This window comes from Sus scrofa, chromosome 3 (assembly GCF_054392235.1).
Source record: "Sus scrofa isolate SSC_HxYL_T2T_F1_AM1 chromosome 3, Sscrofa_HxYL_maternal_Yorkshire_Landrace_v2.0, whole genome shotgun sequence".
NCBI lineage: Eukaryota > Metazoa > Chordata > Mammalia > Artiodactyla > Suidae > Sus > Sus scrofa.
In genome coordinates this window covers 57,658,341-57,684,245 of record NC_139385.1, presented here as the reverse complement: position 1 = coordinate 57,684,245, position 25,905 = coordinate 57,658,341, and the positions used below count along the sequence as shown (strand labels likewise).

General features: G+C 47.0%; 1 protein-coding gene across 5 annotated transcripts in view; it reads right to left on the bottom strand.

Annotated features, from left to right (window-relative positions):
* Positions 1-4,454: 4,454 nt before the first annotated feature.
* Positions 4,455-25,905, bottom strand: part of ADRA2B (adrenoceptor alpha 2B) — a 71,867-nt gene continuing 50,416 nt past the window's right edge. Inside the window, exons 4-7 of one of the 5 annotated variants that reach the window (XR_014839584.1) lie at positions 23,168-23,226; positions 22,187-22,279; positions 17,492-21,020; positions 15,426-15,899 (exon numbers count right to left, since the gene is read on the bottom strand). Coding sequence is in view for 3 of the 5 variants with exons in the window: in XM_085015963.1 (XP_084872089.1) it covers positions 6,330-7,670 (1,341 nt within the window). In the remaining 2 variants the exon portion in view is untranslated. Of the gene's footprint in view, positions 10,560-14,486; positions 14,582-15,425; positions 15,900-17,491; positions 21,021-22,186; positions 22,280-23,167; positions 23,227-25,905 lie in introns of those variants that run through there. The other 4 variants (XM_085015963.1, XM_085015964.1, NM_001037148.1 and 1 more) reach the window with 4 other exon arrangements.

The window sequence follows — 25,905 nt, the reverse complement described above, 5'->3', positions numbered from 1 at the left end:
AGAACCCCAGGGGTAGAGAGTGGTATGGGGGGGGGGGCGACGCTCCCTTTGAAATCACTGCTATCAATAGATGGTCACAAGGCCAAGTCAAGGGCAGGGGCCTTTGGCCAAGGGCCAGGCGAGGGTGTGAGAAGCTCAGAGCCAGAGAGCCCTAGGGAGGGCGCGAGCTGACATCCAGGCTCCTTTCAGACCTGGCCTTCTGACAACAGCCTTCCCCACCGCTCGCTGCCGCTGCCGGACGGAAGAAAGGACGGATGCGGGAGCTCGAAGGATCCCAGAATCTAATTTTAGCTGAGTGCTCCCACCTCCCTGGATGCGTAGGACTTCCCACCCCTGCCCAGGCTCCTCTAATGGAGACTCCAGCCGGAAGGGAGTCTGCCCCCAAAGCCGGTGTGTGTGTGGGGGGGTCTCTGCAGGTGCGATCATCCAGCTCTCACAGGGCAGGGGCTTTGGTGGGCTGGGGGCCCCAGGACCTTCTCCTCTGTCATGAGGAGGCAGGTGCTGAGGCTGTTAGTGCCACAGTTGAGATTAGATGGGGTGGGTTTGTGTCTTGGCTCTGCATGACCTCAAACAAACCCATCAACCTCTCTCAGCCTCAGTTTCCTCATCTGTCAAATGGGACAACAATCGCCAATCTCAGAAGACGCATGTCAGACCCAGCCCTGGTGACTCAGAGCGTTCGTTATTCCTCTCAACACTGCCAGGCCGGAAGGGCCCTAAACTGATGGGTCGCTCCAGACATGGTCTGTCTCCGCACTGAGGTGAAACTTTGTGGCCCGGCAGGGACACTCAGGCCCCAAGAGGGACCAGTCCCACCCAGGGGCAGCTAGATAGATGGCAGAAGCGGCTTGTGAGCTGGCCTCCCCACCACCTCCTCGCTGGCATGGGAGTCCCACCCCAGTCCTGCCACCCACAGCCAACAGGCCCTCTGAGCAGAACTCCAGGGTTCCTGCTGTGGTGCAATGGCATCAGAGGCATCTTGGGAGCTCTGGGATGCAAGTTTGATCCCTGGTCTAACATAGCAGGATCCAGCGTTGTGGCAGCTGCAGCTTAGGTCTCCAACTAGGGCTCAGATCTGATCCCTGGCCCCATATGCCACAGGGCAGCCAAAAAAAAAAAAAAAAAAAAAGAACTTCCGGCCTGCATTGGGATACAAAAGGTTGCCCAGTGTCAACCCCAGCTGCGCAGGTGCCACATTCCTAGCCAGCACTAACCTCATTTGCAGGTGGTAGCTGGTGAGGTCTCACACCCCTTCCCAGCCTCCCCTCACCAAAATACACATGGTGGAGAACTTGCGGTGGAGGGGAGAGCAAAGGCCTGACACACCCTCAAGCCCCCTCCACCTTTAGTCTAGCTGGCAGGTCATCCACCTTCTGGGCAAGTGGGTCAGGCGTGCCCCTTGCAACAATCAGGAATTCACAGAGCCCCAAATTTCTCAGCAGCTGGCCTGAGGCAGGGGCTGAGTCTAAACTCTGTTTCAAGGGTATCCTCTGCATTCTAAGGACTCCGACTCCCACAGAGTGGGTATGGTTGCAGGAAGGGGTCTTCTTAGGCCCCCCACCTCCCACCCAATTTCTTCTCTGCCTTCTCTACTGGTGCCTCCCTTCGGGCAGGGACAGTTTAAGATAGGGACCTCCACAAGGTAGAAGTGCCCAACTGAGACAGCTCACCTGCTTGCCTCTGATCCCCCGCCGCCATCTCTGGGATATTTGCCAGGATTACTCCTGGGAGGAGGAGGGCTCCGCCTCCACCCCCGTATCTCTGCTGCTCTGAGCCCTGCTCATGGACCCACTAACCCTCAGATGGGCTCAGGATGAAATCAAAAGTAGGTGCTACTCACATAGAACAGCAGGATTAGGGTATGAGAGGAAGAGAAGGCCAGGGGTCCTGGGACCCAGCGCCAGCTGTACCACCTATTACCTTGGGACTCCATACCTCTGTTGCTTCTTCTAAGAACTGTATAAGGTGGCAAAATGGGGAGGAGCCTAGCACAGGCTGCAGTGGGCTGTCAGCAGATGTGTCCTGATGGGAACCTGTTATTCCTTGAGCCTGGAGGCAAGCCCTTCACTATGAAGCTGTGAGATGGTGGGCACCAGGTAGGACAACCTGGGTTCTAGACCTGGCTCTCCCACTATGTGGCTATGGGGAGCCATCTCTGTCTGGGCCTCAGTCTCCTCTTTAAGAAAATTCAGGGATTGGGCTGGACCATCAGGAATGGAAAGACCTGTGACACACACACCATGACTTACTCATGCCCTAGCAGTGACAGACCTGAGCAGTCGATCACAGCACTGCTGCCAACTGAATCCAGCCAGTTTCAGAATCCCTTAACCCCCCTGTGTCAGCTAGGTGACTTTGAGCCTCAGTTTCTTCTTCTATGAAATGGCCACATTCAGCAAACTTATGAAGATTAAACAACATAATATATTCAAAATGGACTGCCAACAGTCCAACTCTAGCAGGGGGTAATTTCCTGCTCTCATTTCCAGAGACTGGGCAGAGGAGCCACCAGGGACAGGGTGGGCCAGTAGAAGGAGCTTGGGCCAGGATGAACTCAAGCAAGCTGTTTTACCTTTTTTTTTTTTTTTTGTCTTTTTAGGGCCGCACCCGCAGCTTATGGAAGTTCCTAGACTAGGGGTCAAATTGGAGCTGTAGCTACCAGCCTACCCCACAGCTATGCCAATGCCAGATCCAAGCCAAGTCTGTGACCTATACCACAGCTCACGGCAAGGCCAGATCCTTAACCCACTGAGCAGGGCCAGGCATTGAATCCATAACCTCAAGGATACTAGTCGGATTTGTTTCTGCTGAGCCATGATGGGAACTCCTGTTTCACTTTTCTAAGCCTCAGTTTCCCTGGAATAAAATGGGCTGACACTCACCTTATAGGATGAGCATAAGCATTAAGCTAGGTGATCAGACAAAGCACCAGAAGAGCACCGGCCTCAGTAAATTGGGGCCTTAGTGGTGGGTGCACTGGCTGGCGGCTGGCGCTGGAGCTCCTCAATGCAGAGCATGGCTTCCTTGTTAAATCCTCAGTGAAGCCCCACGTCCCCAAGTCCACCAGTGATGGTGGATGTATTGGCGTCTCTGGGTCGTTGTCCCCGGCAGAAGCGGTGGCCCCACTTAAGTGCGAATGCTTGGTCACAGTGGGGACCAGATCTGGGCCCTCCCCTCCCAGGCCTCATCCCTGCCCAGGGCCTGGCACTGGCATCGGCCCTGCCCCCACCCCCTGCCACCAGCCTGGCCTCCTAGCCAACCTGGTTCGGGCCCAAGAGATGAACTCCTCTGACATGGCAGGAAGCCTGGTGGACTCGGCTGCTACCCAACTCACAGGGCACCTCTGGGGGCTCAGATGCTTCACCTGGGAAATGAGGAGATGGACAGAAATCATCCTCAGGCCTTCCAGCTCTGAATATCAGTGCAGGCAGGCCTGACGCAAAGTAGCTCCCTTCTGCTCTCCTGCCTCTCCCTCCCTGAAGGCAGAGGCTTAAAACCTCCTTCAGGAGTTCCCGTCGTGGCGCAGTGGTTAACGAATCCGACTAGGAACCATGAGGTTGCGGGTTCGGTCTCTGCCCTTGCTCAGTGGGTTAACGATCCGGCGTTGCCGTTAGCTGTGGTGTAGGTTGCAGACGCGGCTCGGATCCCGCGTTGCTGTGGCTCTGGCGTAGGCCGGTGGCTACAGCTCCGATTCAACCCCTAGCCTGGGAACCTCCATATGCCGCGGGAGCGGCCCAAGATATAGCAACAACAACAAAAGACAAAAAGACAAAAAAAAAACAACCCTCCTTCAGAGTAACCATCCCTCCCTCCCTCATTTGTTCCCCCATTCCCTGGGGGTGGTGCAGACCCCCTCTGCTTGCCCCCCCAGCTGCTGCACCTGACTGCCCAGCAGGGTGAGCTTCAGGCTGGCTCTTAAACCATCATGCGCTCACTACACACACCATCCTTCACCTGCGCTATTCTTTGGCCCCAAACACCTTCCTATTGTCCATGTTGGTGAACTCCTGCTCTTCCCCCAAGACCCTGCCCAAAGGCCACCTCCTCTGGGAAGTCCTCCCTTCCTTCCCTTCCGAGGCAGTCAGTTTCAGGCTCTCCCCCAGATGACTCTCACCCCCACAGACTTTTTTTTTTTTTTCTTTTTACCACCACACTGGAGGCATATATCCAGTTCTCAGGCAAGTTCCCAGGCTAGAGGTTGAATCGGAGCTGCAGCTGCAGGCCTATGCCACAGCCACACCAGATCCCAGCTGTGTCTGCAACCTACACAGCTCATGGCAATGCCAGATCCTTAACCCACTGAGTGAGGCCAGGAATCAAACCCGCATCCTCATGGATGCCAGTCAGGAAAGGACAGCTGGCTCTGGGAAGGCACCCAAGCCCAGAGCCTGCTATACAAGTCGCTGAAGAATAACTACTCCTGGCAAACCTGGGGCAACAAGGACACAGCTTGCTTATTACAAAATATCCTTTATTGATAAAATAGCTCAGACTTTTTAAAAAATAAAACACCTGCATATCACAACAAGGGAGCCACAGGCAACAGGAGCAGGGGTCTCTTGGGGTACACACAAGACCAGTCAGCAGATGTCACAAGTCAGCCCCTCCCCCAGCCCAGCCTCTCCAGTGCTGCCCCAAGGCAATGAATGCCCTGGCCCCACACAGGGACCAAGGAATGAACTGGACAGCCTCTCATCCCAAGAGGTCCCCTCCATTCTCTCCATCACTGGAAAACTCCTCCAGCCCCCACTCCAAATCTAGCCAGGCCCATCAGAGTGCCACCAGTGCCTTGCTGCTCAGTCCCGCCCCCCAAAGAAGATGCTCACTGGCTTAATGCTAAAGCCAGGCACTGCCGTGGGGAAGATGGGGAAACATCCTCCACGTGCTCCCAGTTGTTCTGGCTACCAGTTCTGGGTGAGGGGAGAGGACCTGGAGGGAGAGGCTCCTGGAGCCCCATCAGTGGGTTGGAGCAGGGAGGCGGGGTCTGAGGTGGTCAGATAGCATCCAGCGGGGGTGGGATAGGTGATGCATCATAGGGACCCATTTAGGGCTTGGAGCCCTGCCCTGGGCACTCCAACGGGAGGCTCCCCCAGGAATCCATGGGCCCCCTGCTCACCTGCTCCAGCCCCAGCACCCTGCCTAGACTCACATCTCAGACCGCACCTAGGGGCTGGGTATTTTTACCTATTTGGGGGAAACAATTTGCCTGCTTGATGACAAAAGACTTCTCCCCCATCAAGGGGGCCCAAGCCAAGAACCCTCTTGGTGTCGCAGGTGAAATGTTGAGAAGTTGTCACGTAGCATGATAACTCAAACCTCTGAGGCATAAAAACACGTTCTCCAAAAATCCTTTAACTGAAATCCTGGTTCTGTCTGCCACTCCCCACTTCCAGTATGGGGTAGGAATTCACACCCCAGGCACAGAACAAAAGTCGACAGGAAGACAGACGGTGGTAAACACAGAAAAAAGGGATCTTTATATCATCGAATCATCACATTTTTTGGTTCTCTAGAGCGTTCCCCCCACAGAGCTCAAAGCTTTCTGCCAAGGCTTTCATCTCCCTGCAGCAAGTAGGCGGCAAGCTATTGTCGGCTCGGTTTTTGCAGGGGGGGGGAATATGCTAGTGATCAAGGCTCTCCCGTCGAGGCAGAGCCCGGGGCCTCCAGACTGGCACACAGAGGTGTCCACACACCCACCCACCTCCCAGAGGGGCACTGGGTGAGGAGAATGATATGTGGTTCTGACTTTTAAAGGAGTTATAAATCCAAAAGCAGGGGAAAGGCGAAGAAGGGCTCAGAGGCAGTGCCAGCCCACGAACCCCTAGCCGGTGCTTGATGGGGACCAGAGGACCCAACATGGATGCCAGCCGTCATTGTCTGCCTTTTCCTCAGCAGCAGGCCCTTCTGGGAAAAGTGGAAGGCTGGCTTTTTGCTCCTTTCCAGGGAAAGATGAGAAAGGAACAAAACACCACAAGCATGACTGACCAGAAAAACAGAGGGCTTTGGCTTGCAGGAGTCTGGGATGCTGGGAGGGAGCCTGACCTCGGCCACATTCAGGAAAGTCCAAACCTTATTCATGTGCCTGTGCTCAGGCAGGGGGTGGAGAATTTAGCCTCCCACAGCCAAGCCAGCAAGAGGGGGGGCTTCAAATAGATGCCTGTGAGCAGACCCCTATCCCTGCCCCTCCCAGGGGGCTCCAGGATGAAGTCTGTAGGACCAGGGAAGGGACCAGAAAGCCCCAGGGAGGTGGCCACGTAAAACAGGGCGAGAAGCTGGGCAGCCTTGGCACCACCTGACACCAACACCACATGGACAGTGGGCAGGCGGGCTCACCAGGCTGTCTGGGTCCACTGGCGGCACAGGATCCTTCGGAAGGCACGACGAAAGTCCTGGTTGAAGATGGTGTAGATGACAGGGTTCAGCGAGCTGTTGCAGTAGCCGATCCAGAAGAAGAACTGGAATAGGCCATGGGGCACCTTGCAGTGCTGAGGGCAGATGGCACCCAGGCTATAGCTGAAGAAGAAGGGGAACCAGCAGAGCACAAACACGCCAATGACCACAGCCAGCACGAACGTGAACCGCTTCTCCCGGGTCAGCTGCGCCCGCCGACGCCACCACTGCCCACTCGAAGTGCCCATGCCCCTGCCCAGGAGCACCTGGCCCCGTAGGGTTGCCAGCACCCGGGAACCCTGTGGCTGCTGCAGGGGTGGACTGCAAGCCGAGGCAGGAGAGGCTGGCAAAGTCTGAGGCTCACACTCCTCCTCCTCCTCCTCTTCAGCCTCCTCCTCTGGTGATGTTCCACAAACACCTTCCTTCTGACCCTGGCCCGAGCTGGGAAGGGCAGGCCAGCTGGGTGGCAAAGCGGGGGTCCCAGTGTCTTCAGAGGTCTCCCCTTCATCCTTCTCCCCAGTGTGCTGAGAGCACCCATTGGTCTCTCCAGCAGTGGCCAGTTGAGAGACCAAGGTTGGCAACTTGGCTGAGGCTGAAACTTCCCCAGGGACTGGGCGGGGCTGCTTAGACTCCCCCTTCCCAGGGCCCCCCTTAGCCCTAGGGCCTCTGCGGTGGCTGCGCTTAGCGATCAAGTAGATGCGCAGGTAAACAAGGATCATGATAAGGCAGGGTGCAAAGAAAGAGCCAATGCTGGAGGCCAGGATGTACCAGGCCTCTTGATTGAGCTTGCATTGAGGGCGCCCCCGGGGCTGGGGACCCGGGTCGCCCTTGTAGATAAGAGGCGGCAGCGAGATGACAGCTGCGATGAGCCACACGGTGAGGATGATGCACTTGATGCGCCGCGGGGTGCGCTTGGAGTTGTACTCCAACGCGCGGCTCACTGCCCAGTAGCGGTCCAGGCTGATGGCACACAGGTGCACGATGGAGGAGGTGCAGAAAAGCACGTCCAGCGCCAGGTACACTTCACACCAGGTGCGTCGAAAGTACCAGTAGCCCAGCAGCTCATTGGCCAGCGAAAAAGGGATGATGAGTGTGGCCACCAGGATGTCGGCTGCGGCCAGCGACACTAGGAACAGGTTTTGCGGCGCGCGCAGCGAGCGGCTTGTCAGCACAGCCAAGATGACCAGGGAGTTGCCGAAGATAGTGAACAGGATGAGGAAGGTGATGACCGCAGCGATGGCCGCAGTGGCCTGCACGGAGTAGGGCTCCTGGTGGTCCATGGCCGGGCCGGACGGGCCAGAGGGGGCGCTGCTCGCCCAGCGCGTGCACAGCCAGCGACGGCACTGTTCCACTCAGGTCGGCTAGACGAGGGGGTTGTCGCCCTGGCTGCCCTGAAGGTGCTGGAGCCCCATGGCCCAGCCGAAAGGGGCTGGGAGGTCGGGGGACGCCCAGGGCCGGCCACCGCCCTCCTACCTCCTCTTGTACCTGCGCCCGGCGTCCCTGCCGTCTGCCCCGAAGTTTACCAAGTTGTCCCGCTGCCGTGCCCGCCCCGCCTATAACCGGGGAAAGTTGCGCCCTGCCGCTGGGATGCTGTTGGACGCACGCTGGGGCGCGGGGCCCAGCCGCCTGGGCAGGGGCACGCCGCCGGTTCTCGGAGGAAGCGGCCCGCTCTGCTCGGCTGGCTGTAGCCCGGAGCCGCGCCGGCAGGCAGCCCGCCGTGGCAGGAGAGTGGGGAGGAGAGCGAGCGCGGCTGGAAGAGGGAGGAGACTGGAGGCGGGAGCAGGAGGAGGGAAGGGAGGCGGGGCGGGTGGTCGGACCCAGGGTGGTTGGAAGGTGTGCCTCGCTGGGGGAAGGGGGAGGACCGGCGGGCCGCAGCCTCTCCGGGTACCCAGCCTCCGCTCTGGCACCCCTGCCCCCCCTTCCTCCAGCCCTCCGCGTTGCAGCAGGTCGGAGGGGCCCAGCGTCCGGATCTATGGGACCCGGGGAAGGATGCTGGCAGAAGTGGAAGGGTCGGTGCACGCAGGGAGCTGGGACGCAGCGGCACAGAGGCGGGATGTCTCTCTTGTGGGTTGCGGGGCTAGGCCCACGACCAGGGTCTAGGGAGGTGGGCGCTAGCAGAATTCGCCTCCGATGGTCCAAGAGCCCGGAGAAGAGAGCGGGTGGGTGTGTCCGGGCGCCAGAGCATCCTAAACCACACCCTCTTACTGGCGCCCAAGAGGAAAGAAGCTGAGCGGAGGGCGTGGGGTGAGCGGCGAGACTGCTCAGAACCCCTTCCCCAAATGCTTGCCCACCGGGACTGGACACCGTCGGGCCTCCAGAGCCGGAGGAAGCGCGCGTAGCCAGCTGGCGAGCGCCCCCTGCCGCCGCCCGCGTGCCGAGCTCGTCCACGACCAGCCTCCCACCCGGAGACACGCATCCTCGCTGCGTTCTGGGGGCACGGAGAAGGCTCCCCAGCCCAGTGGGGCAAGCGAGTGCTCAGAGCCTGGGACTGACGATTCAGCCTTCCTGTTTCTCCTGCAGCTGCCTCAGTTTCCTCCATTAAGGGCAAAGAGGTAAGGAAAAAAACTGCCGTGGACTCAGGTCTCAGCGACAACTGAAGTGGGAAGAGGAGCGCTTGCCAGCTCCGTCCTGGTGCCCAATAGGAGGAGGATGTCCCCGGGGGCAGAGCAAGGAGACCTAGTCAAGGGCGAGGTCTTTTTGACATAGCTCAAGAAAAATGTTAGGTCTCAGGGGCAGCTTCGCAGGGAGGAGCTTCCCTTTGCCTGTGTGATGACCACCCCACAAACCCCACTCCTCACCCCCCGCTCCAGTCCTGCAGACTAGCCCCACCCCCATAGACGCTGCACATCCCTGGGTAGCCACGGAAGGAGCAGTTGGGGTAAGAAGAAATTTCCAGCTAAACACACACCCCACCCTAATGTAGAAGTGTAAGAGTGGTAAGTGGAAAAATCATATTTTCACCTGGAATGAATTCACTTCTTTGGGCTCTGATACCTTGTTCTATCAAGGTTGTTACAATAAACTTCTCTCGAATATCAAGTCATAAGTCTCTTTTCATTATGATTACTCATTCTGTCGAAATCAGCCTTAACCAGGACTAGTCTATACACAAGTACTCCAGCTACTTCTGAACATACAGTTTCTATTAACTGAGATCCTTTAATATCATGTTTTAAGGTCTTTCTTAAGATCTATTTCTAAATATGTTATATGCCTGTCTCAAAAAAGTTTCTATCACTTGTTTGACTACTCTTACCTAGGCTATTTTCACCTTATATGTTAAATGCCAGCTCTATGCTAAAACCTAAGTTGTCACTGAACACACTGCTCTAAAATACCACAGTGGTGTCATTTTAAAAAACCTTTCCCCAACTTCAGACACATTAGATTATTCCAGCTACCATTCTACAAATCCACATCATACTGTAGTCTTAGCCCGGCCAGATGTTGTTAAGGAACCACCTGTCAGTGGTTCTTTAACAACAATATTTTTCATTTTCAACAATTCTCTTGAATCCAGATCCTTTCTCTGAGTAACCCTACATACCAACTTAAGGACTAGTCAGTCATCAAGATATTTTTTGATGCAATGCTATTCTCTAAACCTGGCCAAGAAAAAATACTTTCTTAGGGTTTCTTGCCAGTAATTTACACTCGCAGTGACTACTGCCTACACCACTATTTTTCACAATGAATACCTGGAAGGAACACAGGTACAATGAGGCACACACAATTTTAAGCAAGTTACTACCACTTAAATCATGATGCATCTTAAAACTGATGGCATGTCCAAAGTTTTGTACTCATCCCTAAAATGATGGTTTTGCCTTTCAAGTGTAAACATTTTAGAGTATATATATATTTCATGAAGATTTCTGCTCCTTATTCTAAAACAGAATTCTAATACTGTGAATATTTTTGCACCCCTTTGTGATATAAAATTAATGAGCAGTTCTTAAAAATTTAGTATGCTTCACTGTTACCCAGACCAATCTTGGTTACAATGGCTCAGATTCAATGACAATGTTCCTGATGATTCAGAACGCAAGGAAATTTTTTTTGTTTTTGATCTCTGTCTTCTTCTTTCTTCTTTTTTTCTTTTTAGGGCCTCACCCACAGCATATGGAGGTTCCCAGGCTAGGGGTCCAATCGGAGCTGTAGCCGCCGGCCTACGCCAGAGCCAAAGCAAGGAAGGGTCAGAGTCATGTCTGCAACCTACACCACAGCTCATGGCAATGCTGGATCCCCAACCCACTGAGCAAGGCCAGGTATCGAACCCGCAACCTCATGGTTCCTACTCGGATTTGTTAACCACTGAGCCACAGCGGTAACTCCTCTTTGTCTTTTTAGGGTTACACCCATGCCATATGGAGGTTCCCAGACTAGGGGTCAAATTGAAGCTGTAGCCGCTGGCCTACTTCAGAGCCACAGCAATGCAGAATCTGAGCCACATCTGTGACCTACACCACAGCTCATGGCAACGCCGGGTCCTTAACGCACTGGACAAGGCCAGGGATCAAACCCGTGTCCTCATGGATGCTAGCCAGGCTTGCTAACTGCTGAGCCATGATGGGAACTCCAGACCCCAAATAAATTTGACTGGTGCCTCAACAAATAAGGAAATACCTCTCTCCTACCTGACTACTGTCAATCCAATGTAACTATACAATATTAATTATATATGACATATGACATGAGGCAGGAATAAAATATGAAATACCATTTTGGGGTGATTATTCATATGAACTTTTTCTACCTGTAAATTTTTGCTGCTTGATTTCATATGCATCATTTTCACGGGCCATGGTTGCCCTACAACTGTATAATAAATGTTCCATTCTGTTGCTACATTGGAATTTAATTTTAAGTTCACTTTTAAATAAGTATCCAGGTTCTTTCCAAAATTTGGGGTTTTTTAAAATGTTGTATGAAGAGAGTCTTATTTTTGTCTCCCAGTAAAAATGTATAAAAAACGCTAGAGGGTAAACCTGGGAGTGAAACTGCTGAGTTATGGGAAATAGGCGTATTCAATAACTTTAAAGAAAACGTTATGCTGCTTTCCCAAACAGCTGTACTAATTAATACCACTGCCTCATAACTCTTGGTATCAAAAGACTTCTTCATGTTTGAAAATTGGGGGCCTATAACATCATACTACACTGTGATGGGACCCAATATGTACTTCCTATATAAAGAATTTTTTTCATATATGCCATCAATTCCCTTTGTGGAGAAATGCCTGTTTATGGCTTGTAGCTTTTTAATTCACAATTTTAATAGTTTGATACTTAACTTACATTTGAGCCTCAGGTATTGAATCAGTTAATATTTTAAATACCTGCTCTCGGAGACCTTATATTCCAGTGGAAATGGACAAAAAAGAAAATACCTGACAATACGCCAATAGTATATTAGGTGATAATTGCTTGGGAGAAAAATAAAACAGAAGAAAGATATAGACTGTTTGAGACATGGGTGACATTTTAAATAGGAAAGTCATGGGAAGCCATACTAAGAAGATACTTAGATCTGAATTCTTTATCTGTTGCAGAAACCCAAATCCTTTCTGAGGCATATTTGCAATAAATATTATCTCCCAGTATTTGATTTGTTTCTTCATGGTTATAAAAGTATTAAACTTAACATATATATATGCATACAACTCTTTCGCCCATGATAACAAATACCAGAGTAACAACATATGCAACTATCATCTGTCTCAAGAAACAGTCTGGATCAAAGAAACATCAGGTCTTTCTTTTTTTTTTACTTTCTTTTTTTTCCCCCGGTCTTCTTAGGGCCGCACCCATGGCATATGGAAGTTCCCAGGCTAAGGGTCAAATCAGAGCTGCAGCTGCCGGCCTACACTACAGCCACAGTAACTCCAAATCTGAGTGTTGTCTGTGACCTACAATGCAGCTCACAGTAATACCAGATCCTTAACCCACTGAGCAAGGCCAGGGATCAAACCTGAGTCCTCACAGATCCTAGGCAGATTCGTTTCCACTGAGCCATGATGGAACTCCCAGGTCTTCCTTAAACACAAGTTTCTGCATCATTACAGGTCATATCACTCAAAATTTATAATAATTATTTGCTCTTATTTCTGTACTGTTTTACAAATCTCTTTTAGAGGCCTTTGGCATTTGGTCATCAAGAAAAAATATATCCATGTGTGGAGGAAGAAGATCTAACAATAGCAATGAACTGTAATCCTAATGTTTTTCCCATCTTGAAAAGGAAGGAACTCAAATACATAATTTAGTGCTGACAAATGAAGTACCAGACATATTTGATATTCAAAAGCTAAAAGCCAAGAGAAATTATGAAAGAAACTAAAGTTGAATGTTAAAATATGGGAAGAAAGAGAAAGTGAGCATTTTAATTTCGTAACTGATTACACATTGGGTGATTAGCAGATACTTTCCAAATAAGTACATGATTAAGTAATTGCATTAGGTCACTGCTTAAGCCAAAATAAACCCTAACTATATTTCTAGGAGAAAAACATACTTACTGTAAAAAGCAAGGAAAACAGACCTATTATTGAAAAGTTTCTGTAACATTTTACACACACATACAAACACAGAGCAATACAGAAGTAACTGCCCATTGATCTGAATGGGTTGATGTCAACTTATTGAAATAAAATGCTATTAAGACTGTATCAAGGACATACCTAAAATTAATTTTGAAAATTAGAAATACAAAATTGTAGGAGTTCTTGTTGTGGCTCAGCGGAAACAAATCTGAGTAGTATCTATGAGGACACAGGTTCGATCCCTGGCCTTGCTCAGTAGGTTAAGGATCCGGAGTTGCCATAAGCTGTGGTATAGGTGGCTGATGCGGCTCGGATCCCACATTGCTGTGACTGTGGCTGTGGTATGGGCCAGTTGCTACAGCTCCGATTCAACCCCTAGCCTGGGAACCTCCATAATGTCACAGGTGTGGCCCTAAGAAAAAAAAAAAGAAATGCAAAATTGTAAATTAAATAAACATTCAAAAATCTCTCAGGATTCACTGATCTTAGTCTAGGTAGATTCAATTTTTCTAAGTTAAATTCAAGGTTTAGCATAATATCAAACAAAATATCATGTAATTTTTGGAAACTTGATCAACTCATCATTAAAACATGTTATTTTTTTATTTTTATTTTTCTGTCTTTTTGCTATATCTTTGGGCCACTCCTGCAGCATATGGAGTTCCCAGGCTAGGGGGCAAATCGGAGCTGTAGCCACTGGCCTACGCCAGAGCCACAGCAACTTGGGATCCGAGCCGCGTCTGCAACCTACACCACAGCTCATGGCAACGCTGGATCGTCAACCCCACTGAGCAAGGGCAGGGACCAAACCCGCAACCTCATGGTTCCTAGTCGGATTCGTTAACCACTGCGCCACGATGGGAACTCCAGGACTACACTTTCTAAACTTCAAGATATAAGTCCTTGGAGTTCCCATTTTGGAGCAGTGGAAATGAATCCGACTAGGAACCGTGAGGTTGTGGGTTCAATCCCTGGCCTCGTTCAGTAGGTTAATGATCCAGCATTGCTGTGGTGTAGGTCACAGACATGGCTCGGATCTGGCGTTGCTGTGGCTATGATGTAGGCTGTCGGCTATAGCTCCAATTAGACCCCTAGCCTGGGAACCTCCATATGCCACTGGTGCGGCCCTAAAAGGACAAAAAAAAAAAAAAAAAAAAAAAAAAAAAAAAAAAAGATATGTCTTCAAAAAGGAGAGTGTTAGGAGTTCCCATCGTGGCGCAGTGGTTAACGAGTCTGACTAGGAACCATGAGGTTGTAGGTTCGATCTCTGGCCTTGCTCAGTGGGTTAAAGATCTGGCATTGCCGTGACCTGTGGTGTAGGTTGCAGACGCGGCTCAGATCCTGCGTTGCTGTGGCATTGGCCAGTGGCTACAGCTCCAATTAGACCCCTAGCCTGAGAACCTCCATATGCCCTGGGAGTGGTCCAAGAAAAAGGCAAAAAGACAAAGAAAAAAAAAAAAAAGGAGAGTGTTAAAACTATTTCATGGCATCTACCTCTAACTGACCACTTTAGATCTAATTTCTCCTACAGACCTGTCTACAGTAATAAACTCACCTGCATGGCTCTTGCTTAAAACTCTTCCTCAAAAAACAATGGATCTTTTCCTTGCTCCAACTTGACGATTACCTCTGGTTTTGAAAAACAATATCCTGTAAATAGGAAATAATTTAGGACTTGGATCAGCTAATTGGCTTTAATGCATATGAATTTGAAGGAATAGTTATAGGAGTAGCATAGTGATGCTGCTCATTGACCTTTCCTTTGGAGGACAAACTATAAAAACATTTTTTCCAAATATCGCAAAAAACTGATCTCCTTAAACTCCAGAATCATAAGGATACATAACATGGATTCTCCAAGTACAGAAGACAATGCATAGGAACTTCCAATCATAGCCATGACAGTGTAAGAGGAATAATGTAATATCTAAAACAACTGGAAATACTACACAATCAATGAAATAATGACCTTTAGGCATTACACACTAAACATTGGCACTGGAACACAAAGATCTCTGAAAGAAGGGAAAGAAATAGAATTTCTAAGTTATGGTTCAGGAAGAAGACACCCAATCACAACCTGCTGGTCTCAATAACTATGAAGGCAATGTCTGGAGTTCCAAGAAGCCCAAACAATTAGAATTTCAGAGCCAAGTGGAGTTCCTGCCATGGCACAACAGCTGAAGAACCCAGCGTTGTGTCTGTGGCAGCACTGGTTCAATTCCTGGCTTGGCGTAGGGGGTTAAGGATCTGGCATTGCTGCAACTGTGGCATAGGTCCCACTTTCAACTCAGATTCAATCCTGAGCCAGGGAAATTCCATATGCCCTGAGTCTAGCCAAAAAACAAACAAACAAAAATTCACAGTGAAGTCTTGTGAAAAGACCTTCTAATACAAGAAGTATTAGATACTTTGTTATCAAAAAGAGTATTATTGTTCTACTAGTGTGACCAAGTTATTCCTAAACTAAAGAATGCTAGAGACCTTAAGCAAGTAAACATTGAATCTAGTTTATTTACTTAAATTACAAGTAAGCACTGAAAGTACTGAAATTATCCCAAGACATTTCCTACACTCCCCCAAATGCCCCAAGAGTATGTAAACAAAAATTAGAAAATCGAACAGCCAACAATATAAATTTCACAGTATTGTAGCACACTATCAAAAATGACCAAGTATAAAAAGAAGAAAAACATGAAAGATGACCAGATTAGTCAATCAATGGGACAGAGAAAGAACTGTAACCTGGCATTAAATTAGCCTCCAAAGGGTGTTCCCGTCGTGGCGCAGTGGTTAACGAATCCAACTAGGAACCATGAGGTTGCGGGTTCGGTCCCTGCCCTTGCTCAGTGGGTTAACGATCCGGCGTTGCCATGAGCTGTGGTGTGGGTTGCAGACGCGGTTCGGATCCTGCGTTGCTGTGGCTCTGGCGTAGGCCAGTGGCTACAGCTCCAATTCGACCCCTGGCCTGGGAACCTCCATATGCCGCGAGAGCGGCCCAAGAAATAGCAACAACAACAACAACAACAAAAGACAAAAAGACCAAAAAAAAAAAAAAAAATTAGCCTCCATGTTAAAACTGCTATTATGATACATTACACATGTTAAAGAAGATAGAGGAAACACAAACATGGTAAGAACACAAAGTACCAAAAAAAGAGTCCAAATCTGGAAGTCAAGGCAGCACAAAATACTACCTGGGGCAGGGTGGGACACTAAAAGACACTCATCGATTTTGCTGTAAGGATTACCAATAGTTACATTAGAAATAAAAACCAACACAGATCTTTTTAATAAGTTAGTTAGGTTATCATGTCCTTCCATATTCTATTCATTCCATTATGTTCCAGTCATGTAGTCATTTGGAAAATAAACTGTCTCTTTGCGAAGGCTGTTATTATGACAAGGTTTGACGTCAAAAGCACTCTGAAATGGTCACTGGACTACCAGGTCAAAGCACCATGTACTCTTAACAGACCTGCCATATTCAGTGCCTTCAGGAATTCCTCAGAAATTTCAATGGGCACCCATCCAGCTTAGCACTTTATTAATCCAGTGGTTTCTTAAGTTGTCGTTCTAGGTAGACCCCCATTCTAAGATGGTTCAAAAGTCTAACCATTTCCAAGATGCTTCACAACTCTTTTATATTGGAATAGCAGATATGGCTATTCCCCTTTGATTTATTCAAAAGAGCAGCTTTAAAGAAAAAAAAAGTTTCTATGCCCAAACATAATCTGTTCATGCTTAACCTATAAATTCTGTATATCATTCACCTTAACAGCTTTATCACCTAAATAGAGATCCCAAAATTAAGTATTAAGTGTCAACTGCCCCAATATTAATTAAGGCTCCTCTTCTTTGCACAAACCAGTTATTTAGAATCCTGAGTGAACTCCAACAGAAGTGAGTGCTAGTATTAATCCAAAAATACAATGACTTTGTAAGACAAATAAGAAGTAAAATTCATTGGCCAGATTACCTGATATAAAAGTTGGAGTTTCCGTTGTGGCTCAGTGGTTAATGAACCCGACTAGTATCCAAGAGGATACAGGTTTGATCCCTGGCCTCAGTCAGTGAGTTAAGGATCCGACATTGCCATAAGCTATGGTGTAGGTTGCAGATTCGACTTGGATCTTGCATTGCTATGGCTGTGGCATAGGCTGGCAGCTATACCTCCGATTCGACACTTAGCCTGGGAACTTCCATATGCCATGGGTGCAGTGAAAGAAGGAAGGAAGGAAGGAAGGAAGGAAGGAAGGAAGGAAGGAAGGAAGGAAGGAAAGAAAAGAAAAGAAAAGAAAAGAAAAGAAAAGAAAAGAAAAGAAAAGAAAAGAAAAGAAAAGAAAAGAAAAGAAAAAAGAAAAGTTAGAAAGTTCCCATTGTGGCTCAGTGATAAAGAATCCATGAAGACTCAGGTTAGATGTCTGGCCTCGATCAGTGGGTTAAGTATCCAGTGTTGCCATGAGCTGTGGTATGGGTTGCAAAGGCAGCTTGGATCCTACATTGCTGTGTCTGCAGTGTAGGCCAACAGCTGCAGCTCCATTTCAACCCCTTTCTAGCCTGGGAACTATCATATGCTGCATGTATGGCCTTAAAAAGAAAAAAAAAAGTAAGTTTAAAAAAGTCATTTACATTTTTTTTAAAAAGTGCAAATGTGAATCTACACAAAGAAATAAAGAGAACAGTAAATGGACAATATGTAAATAAAGCACACTTTCCTCATTTAAAAAAGCTACTAGAGTAGAAATACTATTACATGATAACAATGTAATTATAGAGAATTACAAGATATGTAGAAGTAAAATGAATGACAATAACACAAAAGATGAAAGTCAGAAAATTGAAATATTCTGTTCTAACATCCTCATTACATAGCTAAAGTTACAAGGTATTATTCAAAGGCATCCCTGCCCTGGGAACTTAAGAGGGCAAAGCAGAGAAAGAGCCACACAGACCAAGGATACCATTGCTCTAGACACCACAGCCTGAGACAATCAGCAGGAAGCTGAATGCTGAGGCCCAGGCTTCAGAGATCAGTTCCAGGGAAAGAACTAGGGTTGGTTGTGTGAAGACAGCCTAAGTAGGTGTGGAGCTGTGGTTCACAACTGAGGTGTGGGTTCCATCTGTGGCTAAAGAACTTCCATATGCTGCAGGTGTGGACTAAGAAAAAAAAAAATAAATAAACTGCTTTATTGCTAATAAATGGTAACCATCATCTAAGCCTTCCATGCCTGATAATCTTGCTGGTGGAGTCTCTTGCCTCAGTGTTGATGGCTGCTGACTAACAACAGTGATGGTTACTGAAGGATGGGGTGATTGTGGCAATTTCTTAAAAGAAGATAAGTTCATCACATCGATGGACTCTTCCTTTCCTGATTTCTCCGTAAAATGCAAAGCTAGTTGACAGCATTTTAACAACTGTCAACCTCTTTCCACACTAGAGTCTGTCCTCTCACACCCTGCCACCATTTTATTAACTAAATGTGTGTTATATTCTAAATCCTTTGTTGCAATGTGAAGGATCTTAATGGTGGCTTCACCAGGAAGAATTCCATCTCAAAAAACTTTCCTTGCTCCTTCAAGAAGCAACTCCTCATCCATTAAAGTTTTATCATGGGATTGAAGCAACTGAGTCACATCTTCAGATTTTACTTGTAGTTCTGTTTCTTCTACTACATCTGCTGTTACTTACTACACTGAAGTTTAGAACCCCTCAAAGACATCCATAAGGATGAAAATTGATGTCTTCCAAGCTCATAATACTAATACTGTGACCTCTCCCCAGGAATCACAAAAGTTCTTATGGCATCTAGAATGGTCAAACCTTCCCAGAAGGCTCTCAATTGACTTTGCCCATATCCACAGAGGAATCACGTTCTATGGTAGCCATAGCCTTACAATATGTATTTCTTAATTAATAAGACTTGAAAGTTAAAACAACTCCTTGACATAAGGGCTGCAGAATGGATGTTGTATTAGCAAGCACAAGAACAATACGAAACCCACTGTACATTGCCAGCAGAGCTCTTGAGATACCAAGGGCATTGTTAATGAACATATTTTCAAAGGAAACTTTTGTCTGAGCAGTAGGTCAGTAGGCTAAAAATACTCAGTAAACCATGTTGTCAGCAAATGTGCTGTCACCCAGGCTTTGTTGTTCCATTTCTAGAGCACAGGCAAAATAGACTCAGCATAATTCCTAAGGGCACTAGTATTTCTGCAATGGTAAATGAGCAGCGGCTTCAATTTAGTCACCAACAGCATTAGCCCCTCACAAGACAGTCAGTCTGTCCTTTGAAGCTTTAAAGCCAGGAACTGACTTCTCTCTTCCTATGAAAGTCCTAGATGGCATCTTCCTCTAACAGAAGAGTATTTAATCTATACTGAAATTTGCCATGTAGTTACAGCCACCTTCATGAATCTTCTCAGCTAGATCTTCTGAATAACCTGCTGCAGCTTTTCTATCAGCACTTGCTGCTCCCCCTTGCACATTCATCTTAGAGATAAAATCTTCCTCTCACCATCATGAACCAACCTATAGTAGACTCAAGCACTTCTACTCTAGGTCCCTCATCTCTCTCAGCCTTCACAGAATTGAAGAGTTATGGCCTTGCCCTGGATTAGGCTTTAGCCTAAGGGACAGTTGTGGCTGGTTTGACCTATCCAGGACATTAGTTGCTTCACTTTCTAATCATTCATGTGTTCACTGGAGTTAGCCCTTTGACTCGCCTCCAAGAACTCTTTCTTCACTTTCACAACTTGGCTGTTTGATGTAAGCGGCCTAGCTTTTGGTCAGTCTTGGCTTTCAACATGCCTTCTTCATGGATAATTTATAGCTTTTAATTTAAATTAAGTGACATGCAATTCTTCCTTGACTTGAACATTTACAGGCCATTGTGGTGTTAATTGACCTAAGGTCAATGTTACTGTGTCTCAGGGAATACTGAAGGCTGAATAGAGACAGAGATGGGGGAATGGCCAGTCAGTGGAGCAGTCTGAACACTGACAACATTTATCAATTAAGTTTGCCATCCTCTATGGGCACAATGCATGGTGCCCCCAAACAATTACAATGCAACATTAAAGATCACAGATTACCACAACAAATACAATAATGAAAGAGTATGAAATGTAGTGAGAATTACCAAGACATGACACAGAGCCATAAAGCAAGCAAATGCTGTTGGAAAACTGACAGCAATAGACGTGGTTGACACAAGGGGCTTCCAATGACCCTTCCATTTAAAGTAAATAAATAAATAAACAGCTGGGAAGCAGAAAAAAAATAAAGCACAATAAAATGAGATATTCCTATGAATACTTGCCAACAGTCCTAGGAAACCACCTCTAAGGTCTTTATACAAAAGAATGAAAATACAGATATACGAAGACTTGGACTGAAATATTCATGACACCTTTACTTATGAAAGCACCAAATGGAAAAGGAATATAATGTCTTATCAGCAATTGGAAGGACATGACATAAAATGAACATTACTCACTGATAAAAGGAATAAATAATAATACACAAAATAATATTCATGAATCCTAAAAGAATTACACTAAAGGAAAGAAGCCATAGGAAAAAAGAGCACATGAAGTCTGATTCTATTTATACGAAATTTCAAAGAAGAAGAGAAAGTATTGACCTGGGGAGAAGACTGGTGATTATCAAAAACAGGAATTAAAAAAAAAAAAGAAAAAAGAATAGAAAAAGAAAATGGCTGGGAAGAGAGGACTAATTAAGAAGGCATAAGGAAAATTTTCCTCTGAGAGAAATCATTTGTGTCATGATTTTGGTGATAGAGCCGGACACATTTTTAAAAATTCATTGAATGATACACAAAAATTTGCTGAATTTTACTTTCCATTAATTTTCCCTCAAAATAGGTGGTTTTAAAAGAAGCAGAAACAGAAAACCGATCACACTCTAGGCAGGGTTGCATGATAAAGGAGGCTCATGCAATGGCACAAGGTGGCTGTAGTTCTCCAGCATCACATCTCTGTACAGGATCCTCTGAGCAGGGCTCATCTGCTGCCCCTCCTCCTGGGTAAACTCCACAGTCACATCCTTGAAGGACACTGATGCCTGTGAAAGCACATTCCTCTTATTAATCCAAAGAATTCAAACTCAGGTGACATGGAAAATACCTTTGCAATTCATTCCTATCAACTTTATGTTAAGAAAGTAGGACAAAAACTGAAAGGTTTTTTCATATTATGAAAAATCAAAAATGTCTAGAGTTCTCTGCTAGTACAGCCGGTTAAGGATCCAAGATTGCCACTGCAGTGACTTGGGTCACTGCTGTGGTATGGGTTCAATAACTGGCTGTTTTTATATGCTACAGATGCACCCGAAAACCCACAAAATTTAAAGTGTCTGAGAGTACACTCTTCATTTGCAATGTTCTATGGAAGCAGATCTCTTCATACTTTTGGATCTGCCTTCACAATCCATCCAAAATTTGATACTTTCCAAATACAACTGCTAACATCATCATTTCTTGAAAGGAGTACTGAGAGCCTGAAACAGCATCTGTTGCCATCACTGCCCCCTAGAGTCCACTCTCAGAGTTGTACGTGTCCTTCCTAGGGTCCAAGTTCTCTAAATAACCTGGTAAACAGAGAGAAACACTGAATTCATAGATTAGGAGACTCGATAGGGTGGAGATGTCAGTGCTCCACATAGAGATCTCTGGATTCAATGCAATCACAATTGAAAGCTATCCAGGCTTTTTGAGAATCACAAGTGGATTCTAATATTTATGTAGAAAAGCAAACAACCTGCAATCTGAAACCAATTTTGAAAAGAACAAAGGTGGAGGACTGATCGTTCTTGTTTTCAAGACAAACCATACCACCACTCACCAAAACAGTGCGTGCTACTCACAAAAATGAAACACCAAAAATGATGGACCAAAAAATATCTCCAAACACACATTTCTTTAATTTATATATCCAGGTAATTCAATGCAGAAAGTATGTTCTGAGAAAAATCATGCCAGACTAAAAAACACCATTAGAAAATAATCATTATACTCTTGATTCATACTTTGCACCACAAACAACAATTCAAACTACTAACAGATCTCAATGAGTCTTTCTGTTTAGATTTTATTTCTCTTCTTTTCCTTTCCTTTTTTTTATTTTTTATTTTTTTGCCACCCCATGACATGTGGAGTTCCCAGGCCAGGGATCAGATCCAAGCCTCAGGTCAGATCCTTGAAGCCACTGTGCCCATCTGGGAAAACCAACCTGTGTCCTCGTGCTGCAGAGAAGCTGATCCCATTGTACCACAGTGGGAACTCTTGTGTTTAGATCTGAGAGTCAGAGGAACATATCACTTATCTAAAAAAGAAACGGACACTTTTGTACTGAAGTGGGAACCAGCAAAAGGGCTGTGTCTATGCTCCCTCAATTCAGTATACAGAATACATGACTGAGTACAAATTTCCAAGCCCATCCTCAGACCATGAATATCTAGATTTCTGACAGGGCCAACCAGCAACACATTTGGCTGGCTTCTGGTCACCATTCCCTTTATTAAGTACATTACTTAACTATCTGAAGAGAGAATTTATCAACACAACAGATAAAAGAAAATACTATCTATAAGGTTCCAAAAACACATTTTATAACAGATAAAAATGTACATTTTTCTCTGAAAATATAGTAATAATAAAAAGAAGACTAGACCAGGGTTGTTTAAATAAAGTGACTCAATAATCTACATCTACACATAAAAACACGTACTCCCAAAGTCCCATTTTAGAGCTAAGTTTCATGAAATCTGTAATAGGTGATTTTGTCATGTGAATGAGAGAGGGGAGTGGAGGGAAAAGCAAGGGAGAGGGGGGAAGGGATAAGAGAAAAGAGCAGGAAAATGCCTCAATAAGATATCACAGTTGGGCAGGAACACAAGAAAAGAGAGGTATAGGATAATCCACTTAGTCCATACAATTTGAAGAACAATTCAAATATGATATGAGCAAAAAGATGGCAGTTACAAACTGAAAAACAAAAATAAGCTATACCTTTACTCCAATAGATACAATAAAGTATTCAAAATGATTATTATTTCCGAGGACATTCATGATTCAAGTAAAATCTTAGCAAACTCATTGTAAAGGGGTAATAACTTTCATTCATAAAGGATGTGTAACACAAGTGAGAGCAACTGGAAATCGAGCGTGAAATCCATCACAGTACGAAGTGGGAGATAAATAAAGAGCTCACCTCAAATAGATTCATTTTCTGAAGCACTTGGGACATTAGAGAGGACTGTGAAGATTCAGCTGAGGGGACAGAGAGACAACAGCATCAGAACACCTGGGCTGCCTGACAGTTCCTGCCTTCCCTCCTAATCACCTCAGCAGCCCAGCCGAGGGGCAACCTCCCTACCTCCTCTCTAACCCTGAATGAGCAAGGGAAGGACCCACTGGAAGTGCTGTCTGTTTTCCAGTTTGAAATGATCATGGCTCACTGAGTAAAAATCAGCTTCTCCATTAATTGAAACAATACAAAAAACTAACAACAGATGCTTAAAACACCAGACATGAATGCAGAAAACAGACAGAGGCAAAGTGTTTACTCCTTGAGTAAGAGAAACCACAGAAGTCCAGAAAAAAAAATATGGGGTGCTTTGAGACAATTTTCAAATTGTTTTTTTTTTTTTTTCTTTTAAGAGAGTTACAGTTTCTCAAAAGGGACTCATGATAAGATTCTTCTGATGACTGGACAGTCTGAATGCCCTGTTCCACTCCTGGCTCTGTCCCAACCTGGGTGAGCGTGGAGAAGTCACCCGCCCTCTCAAACTCAGGACCACCTCACCATCCTGAGACTCAGAGGTTTCTGTTCTGCGTGTTTAATGTAGGTGCCCATACTCATTATCAGGAGAGCATCCTGAGGCCTATGAAAACCACCCCATGAAAAGAAGAACGTGTCATCTACATTCAGCAGCAGTTAACACTTTTTGGGGGTTAGCACCTGGCACTTTGCTGACTCCTTGTGTGACACCATATCTGGAGCTCCCTGCTGGGTTAGTGATTAGGGCTTTTTTGCACTTTCACCACCGCCATCCAATCCCTGGCCTGGGAACTGAGATGCCACATTGATCCACTGCAAGCTGAAGCCGAAAAGAAAAAAAAAAAAAAAAAAAAAGACAGCCTATCGAATATTCAGGTAAACACCATAAGGCAGACATCATTCGCAGCCTCCTTTTCAGACCACTGACCTGACTCTCCCGCAGGTTACTTCTTCAGCCCAAGGTCACAGATTACACAGCAGGAAAGGATCACAGCAATGCCAGAGCCCATCCTGCCCTCTCCTCCAGCCCACCGCTAGCGCTATCATGGAACTTTTCCTCCCACTGCGGCCCTGTTACCCCACAAGGCAGCAGGCAGGGCTGGACACGCGGTCCCCATACCAGCCATACACTAGCTCCTAATGGGTCTCAGATACACCTGCCCCCAGACCATGGGGCAGCAACACGGATTCCCCCACCCACCTTTGCTGGGCGAGGTCCAGGCCAGACCCAGGCATTGCGGGGTCCCGCCAGGTCGGAGAGCATCCCGAGCTTCTGCCTCCACCACAAGAACATGGCTCTCAGCAAACCTCCAGGCCATGCGAGGTCCAGGGCGGAGCCCACTGCTAGTTCCCTGGCCAAGACCTAGAGGCGCCAGGATTTGGAGAGGCTTTCGAAGGCGGCAGGGAAGAGGTGGGGCCCAGGTTGCACATGCGCAGAGGGAGGTCTTAGACACCTGGGGTCCGTTAGAGCTGGAGAGTGCATTGTCTTGGTGCCTTGCCAGCCCCACCCCCCAACCCCTGTGATTTCTGAATCAAGTAAACTGTTTAGTGCAGCTGTATGGAAATGCTAGAGAAATGCTCGTCCCAGCGCCTTGGGTGCTCTGAGATGCAGGGTCAAGCGTGTCCCCACACTGTGAATCTTAGACAGGTTCCATCCCTGTCTTATATGGGGGTCCCAGGCCAAAGCTGGGAAACCTCACAACTGAAATCAGATTCTCCAAATTACTGAAGCCTTTTAGTCTTAAGAAAATGACCTCCTGGAGTTCCCGTCCTGGTGCAGCGGAAACAAATCCGACTAGGAACCATGAGGTTGCAGGTTCGATCTCTGGCCTCTCTCAGTGGGTCAAGGATCTGGTGTTGCCTTGAGCTGTGGTGTAGGTCGAAGAGGCGGCTCAGATCAGGGGTTGCTGTGGCTGTGGTGTAGGCTGGCCGCTGTAGCTCCGATTAGACCCCTTGCCTGGAAACCTCCCTATGCCGTGAGAGTGCGGCCCTGAAAAGCCAAAAAAAAAAAAAAAAAAAAAAAAGAAAATAGCCTAATTGAATAGAATTTTCTGTCTAATTAACCTACTTGGCCACATGCGGGCTTCTTTAGTGAAGGGCAAATAGTGTTTTGGTTTTTTTTTTTTTTCCCCTCAAAAATGAGCTCACAGGTTTAGTTACAGTCAAACAAACTTTTTTCCTTTTTCTTCTTTTGTCTTTTTAAGGCTGCACCCATGGCATATGGAGGGTCCCAGGCTAGGGGTCAAATCAGAGCTACAGCTGCCAGCCTGCATCACAGTCACAGCGATGCCAGATCCCTGTGTCTTCATGGACACTAGTCAGGCTCCTCTCTGCTGAGCCACGCCGGGAACTCCCAGACTTCTTTTTTTATTGAGCGCAGTTTTGAAACCAATCAGAGCCCTGCAGGGCCCTGCTAGAAACAAGTCTTACCTCGTCCCCTCCTGTTTGAATCTGCCCTTTGGAACTTAGGATTGGGAAGGGGAGGAACTCCAAAACAAAGAAGGAGCAGTCAAGAAACAACAGTGCCGCTATAAAGCAAAAGACCTTATTCCTCCAGAGGGGATATATATATAATAAAATATCTTTGTGTTCTTCCTCAGAAAGGCTCCCACTCACGCAGAGAATGGTAACTTTATTTTTTGTCTTTTCTGGGGCCGCACCTGTGGCAT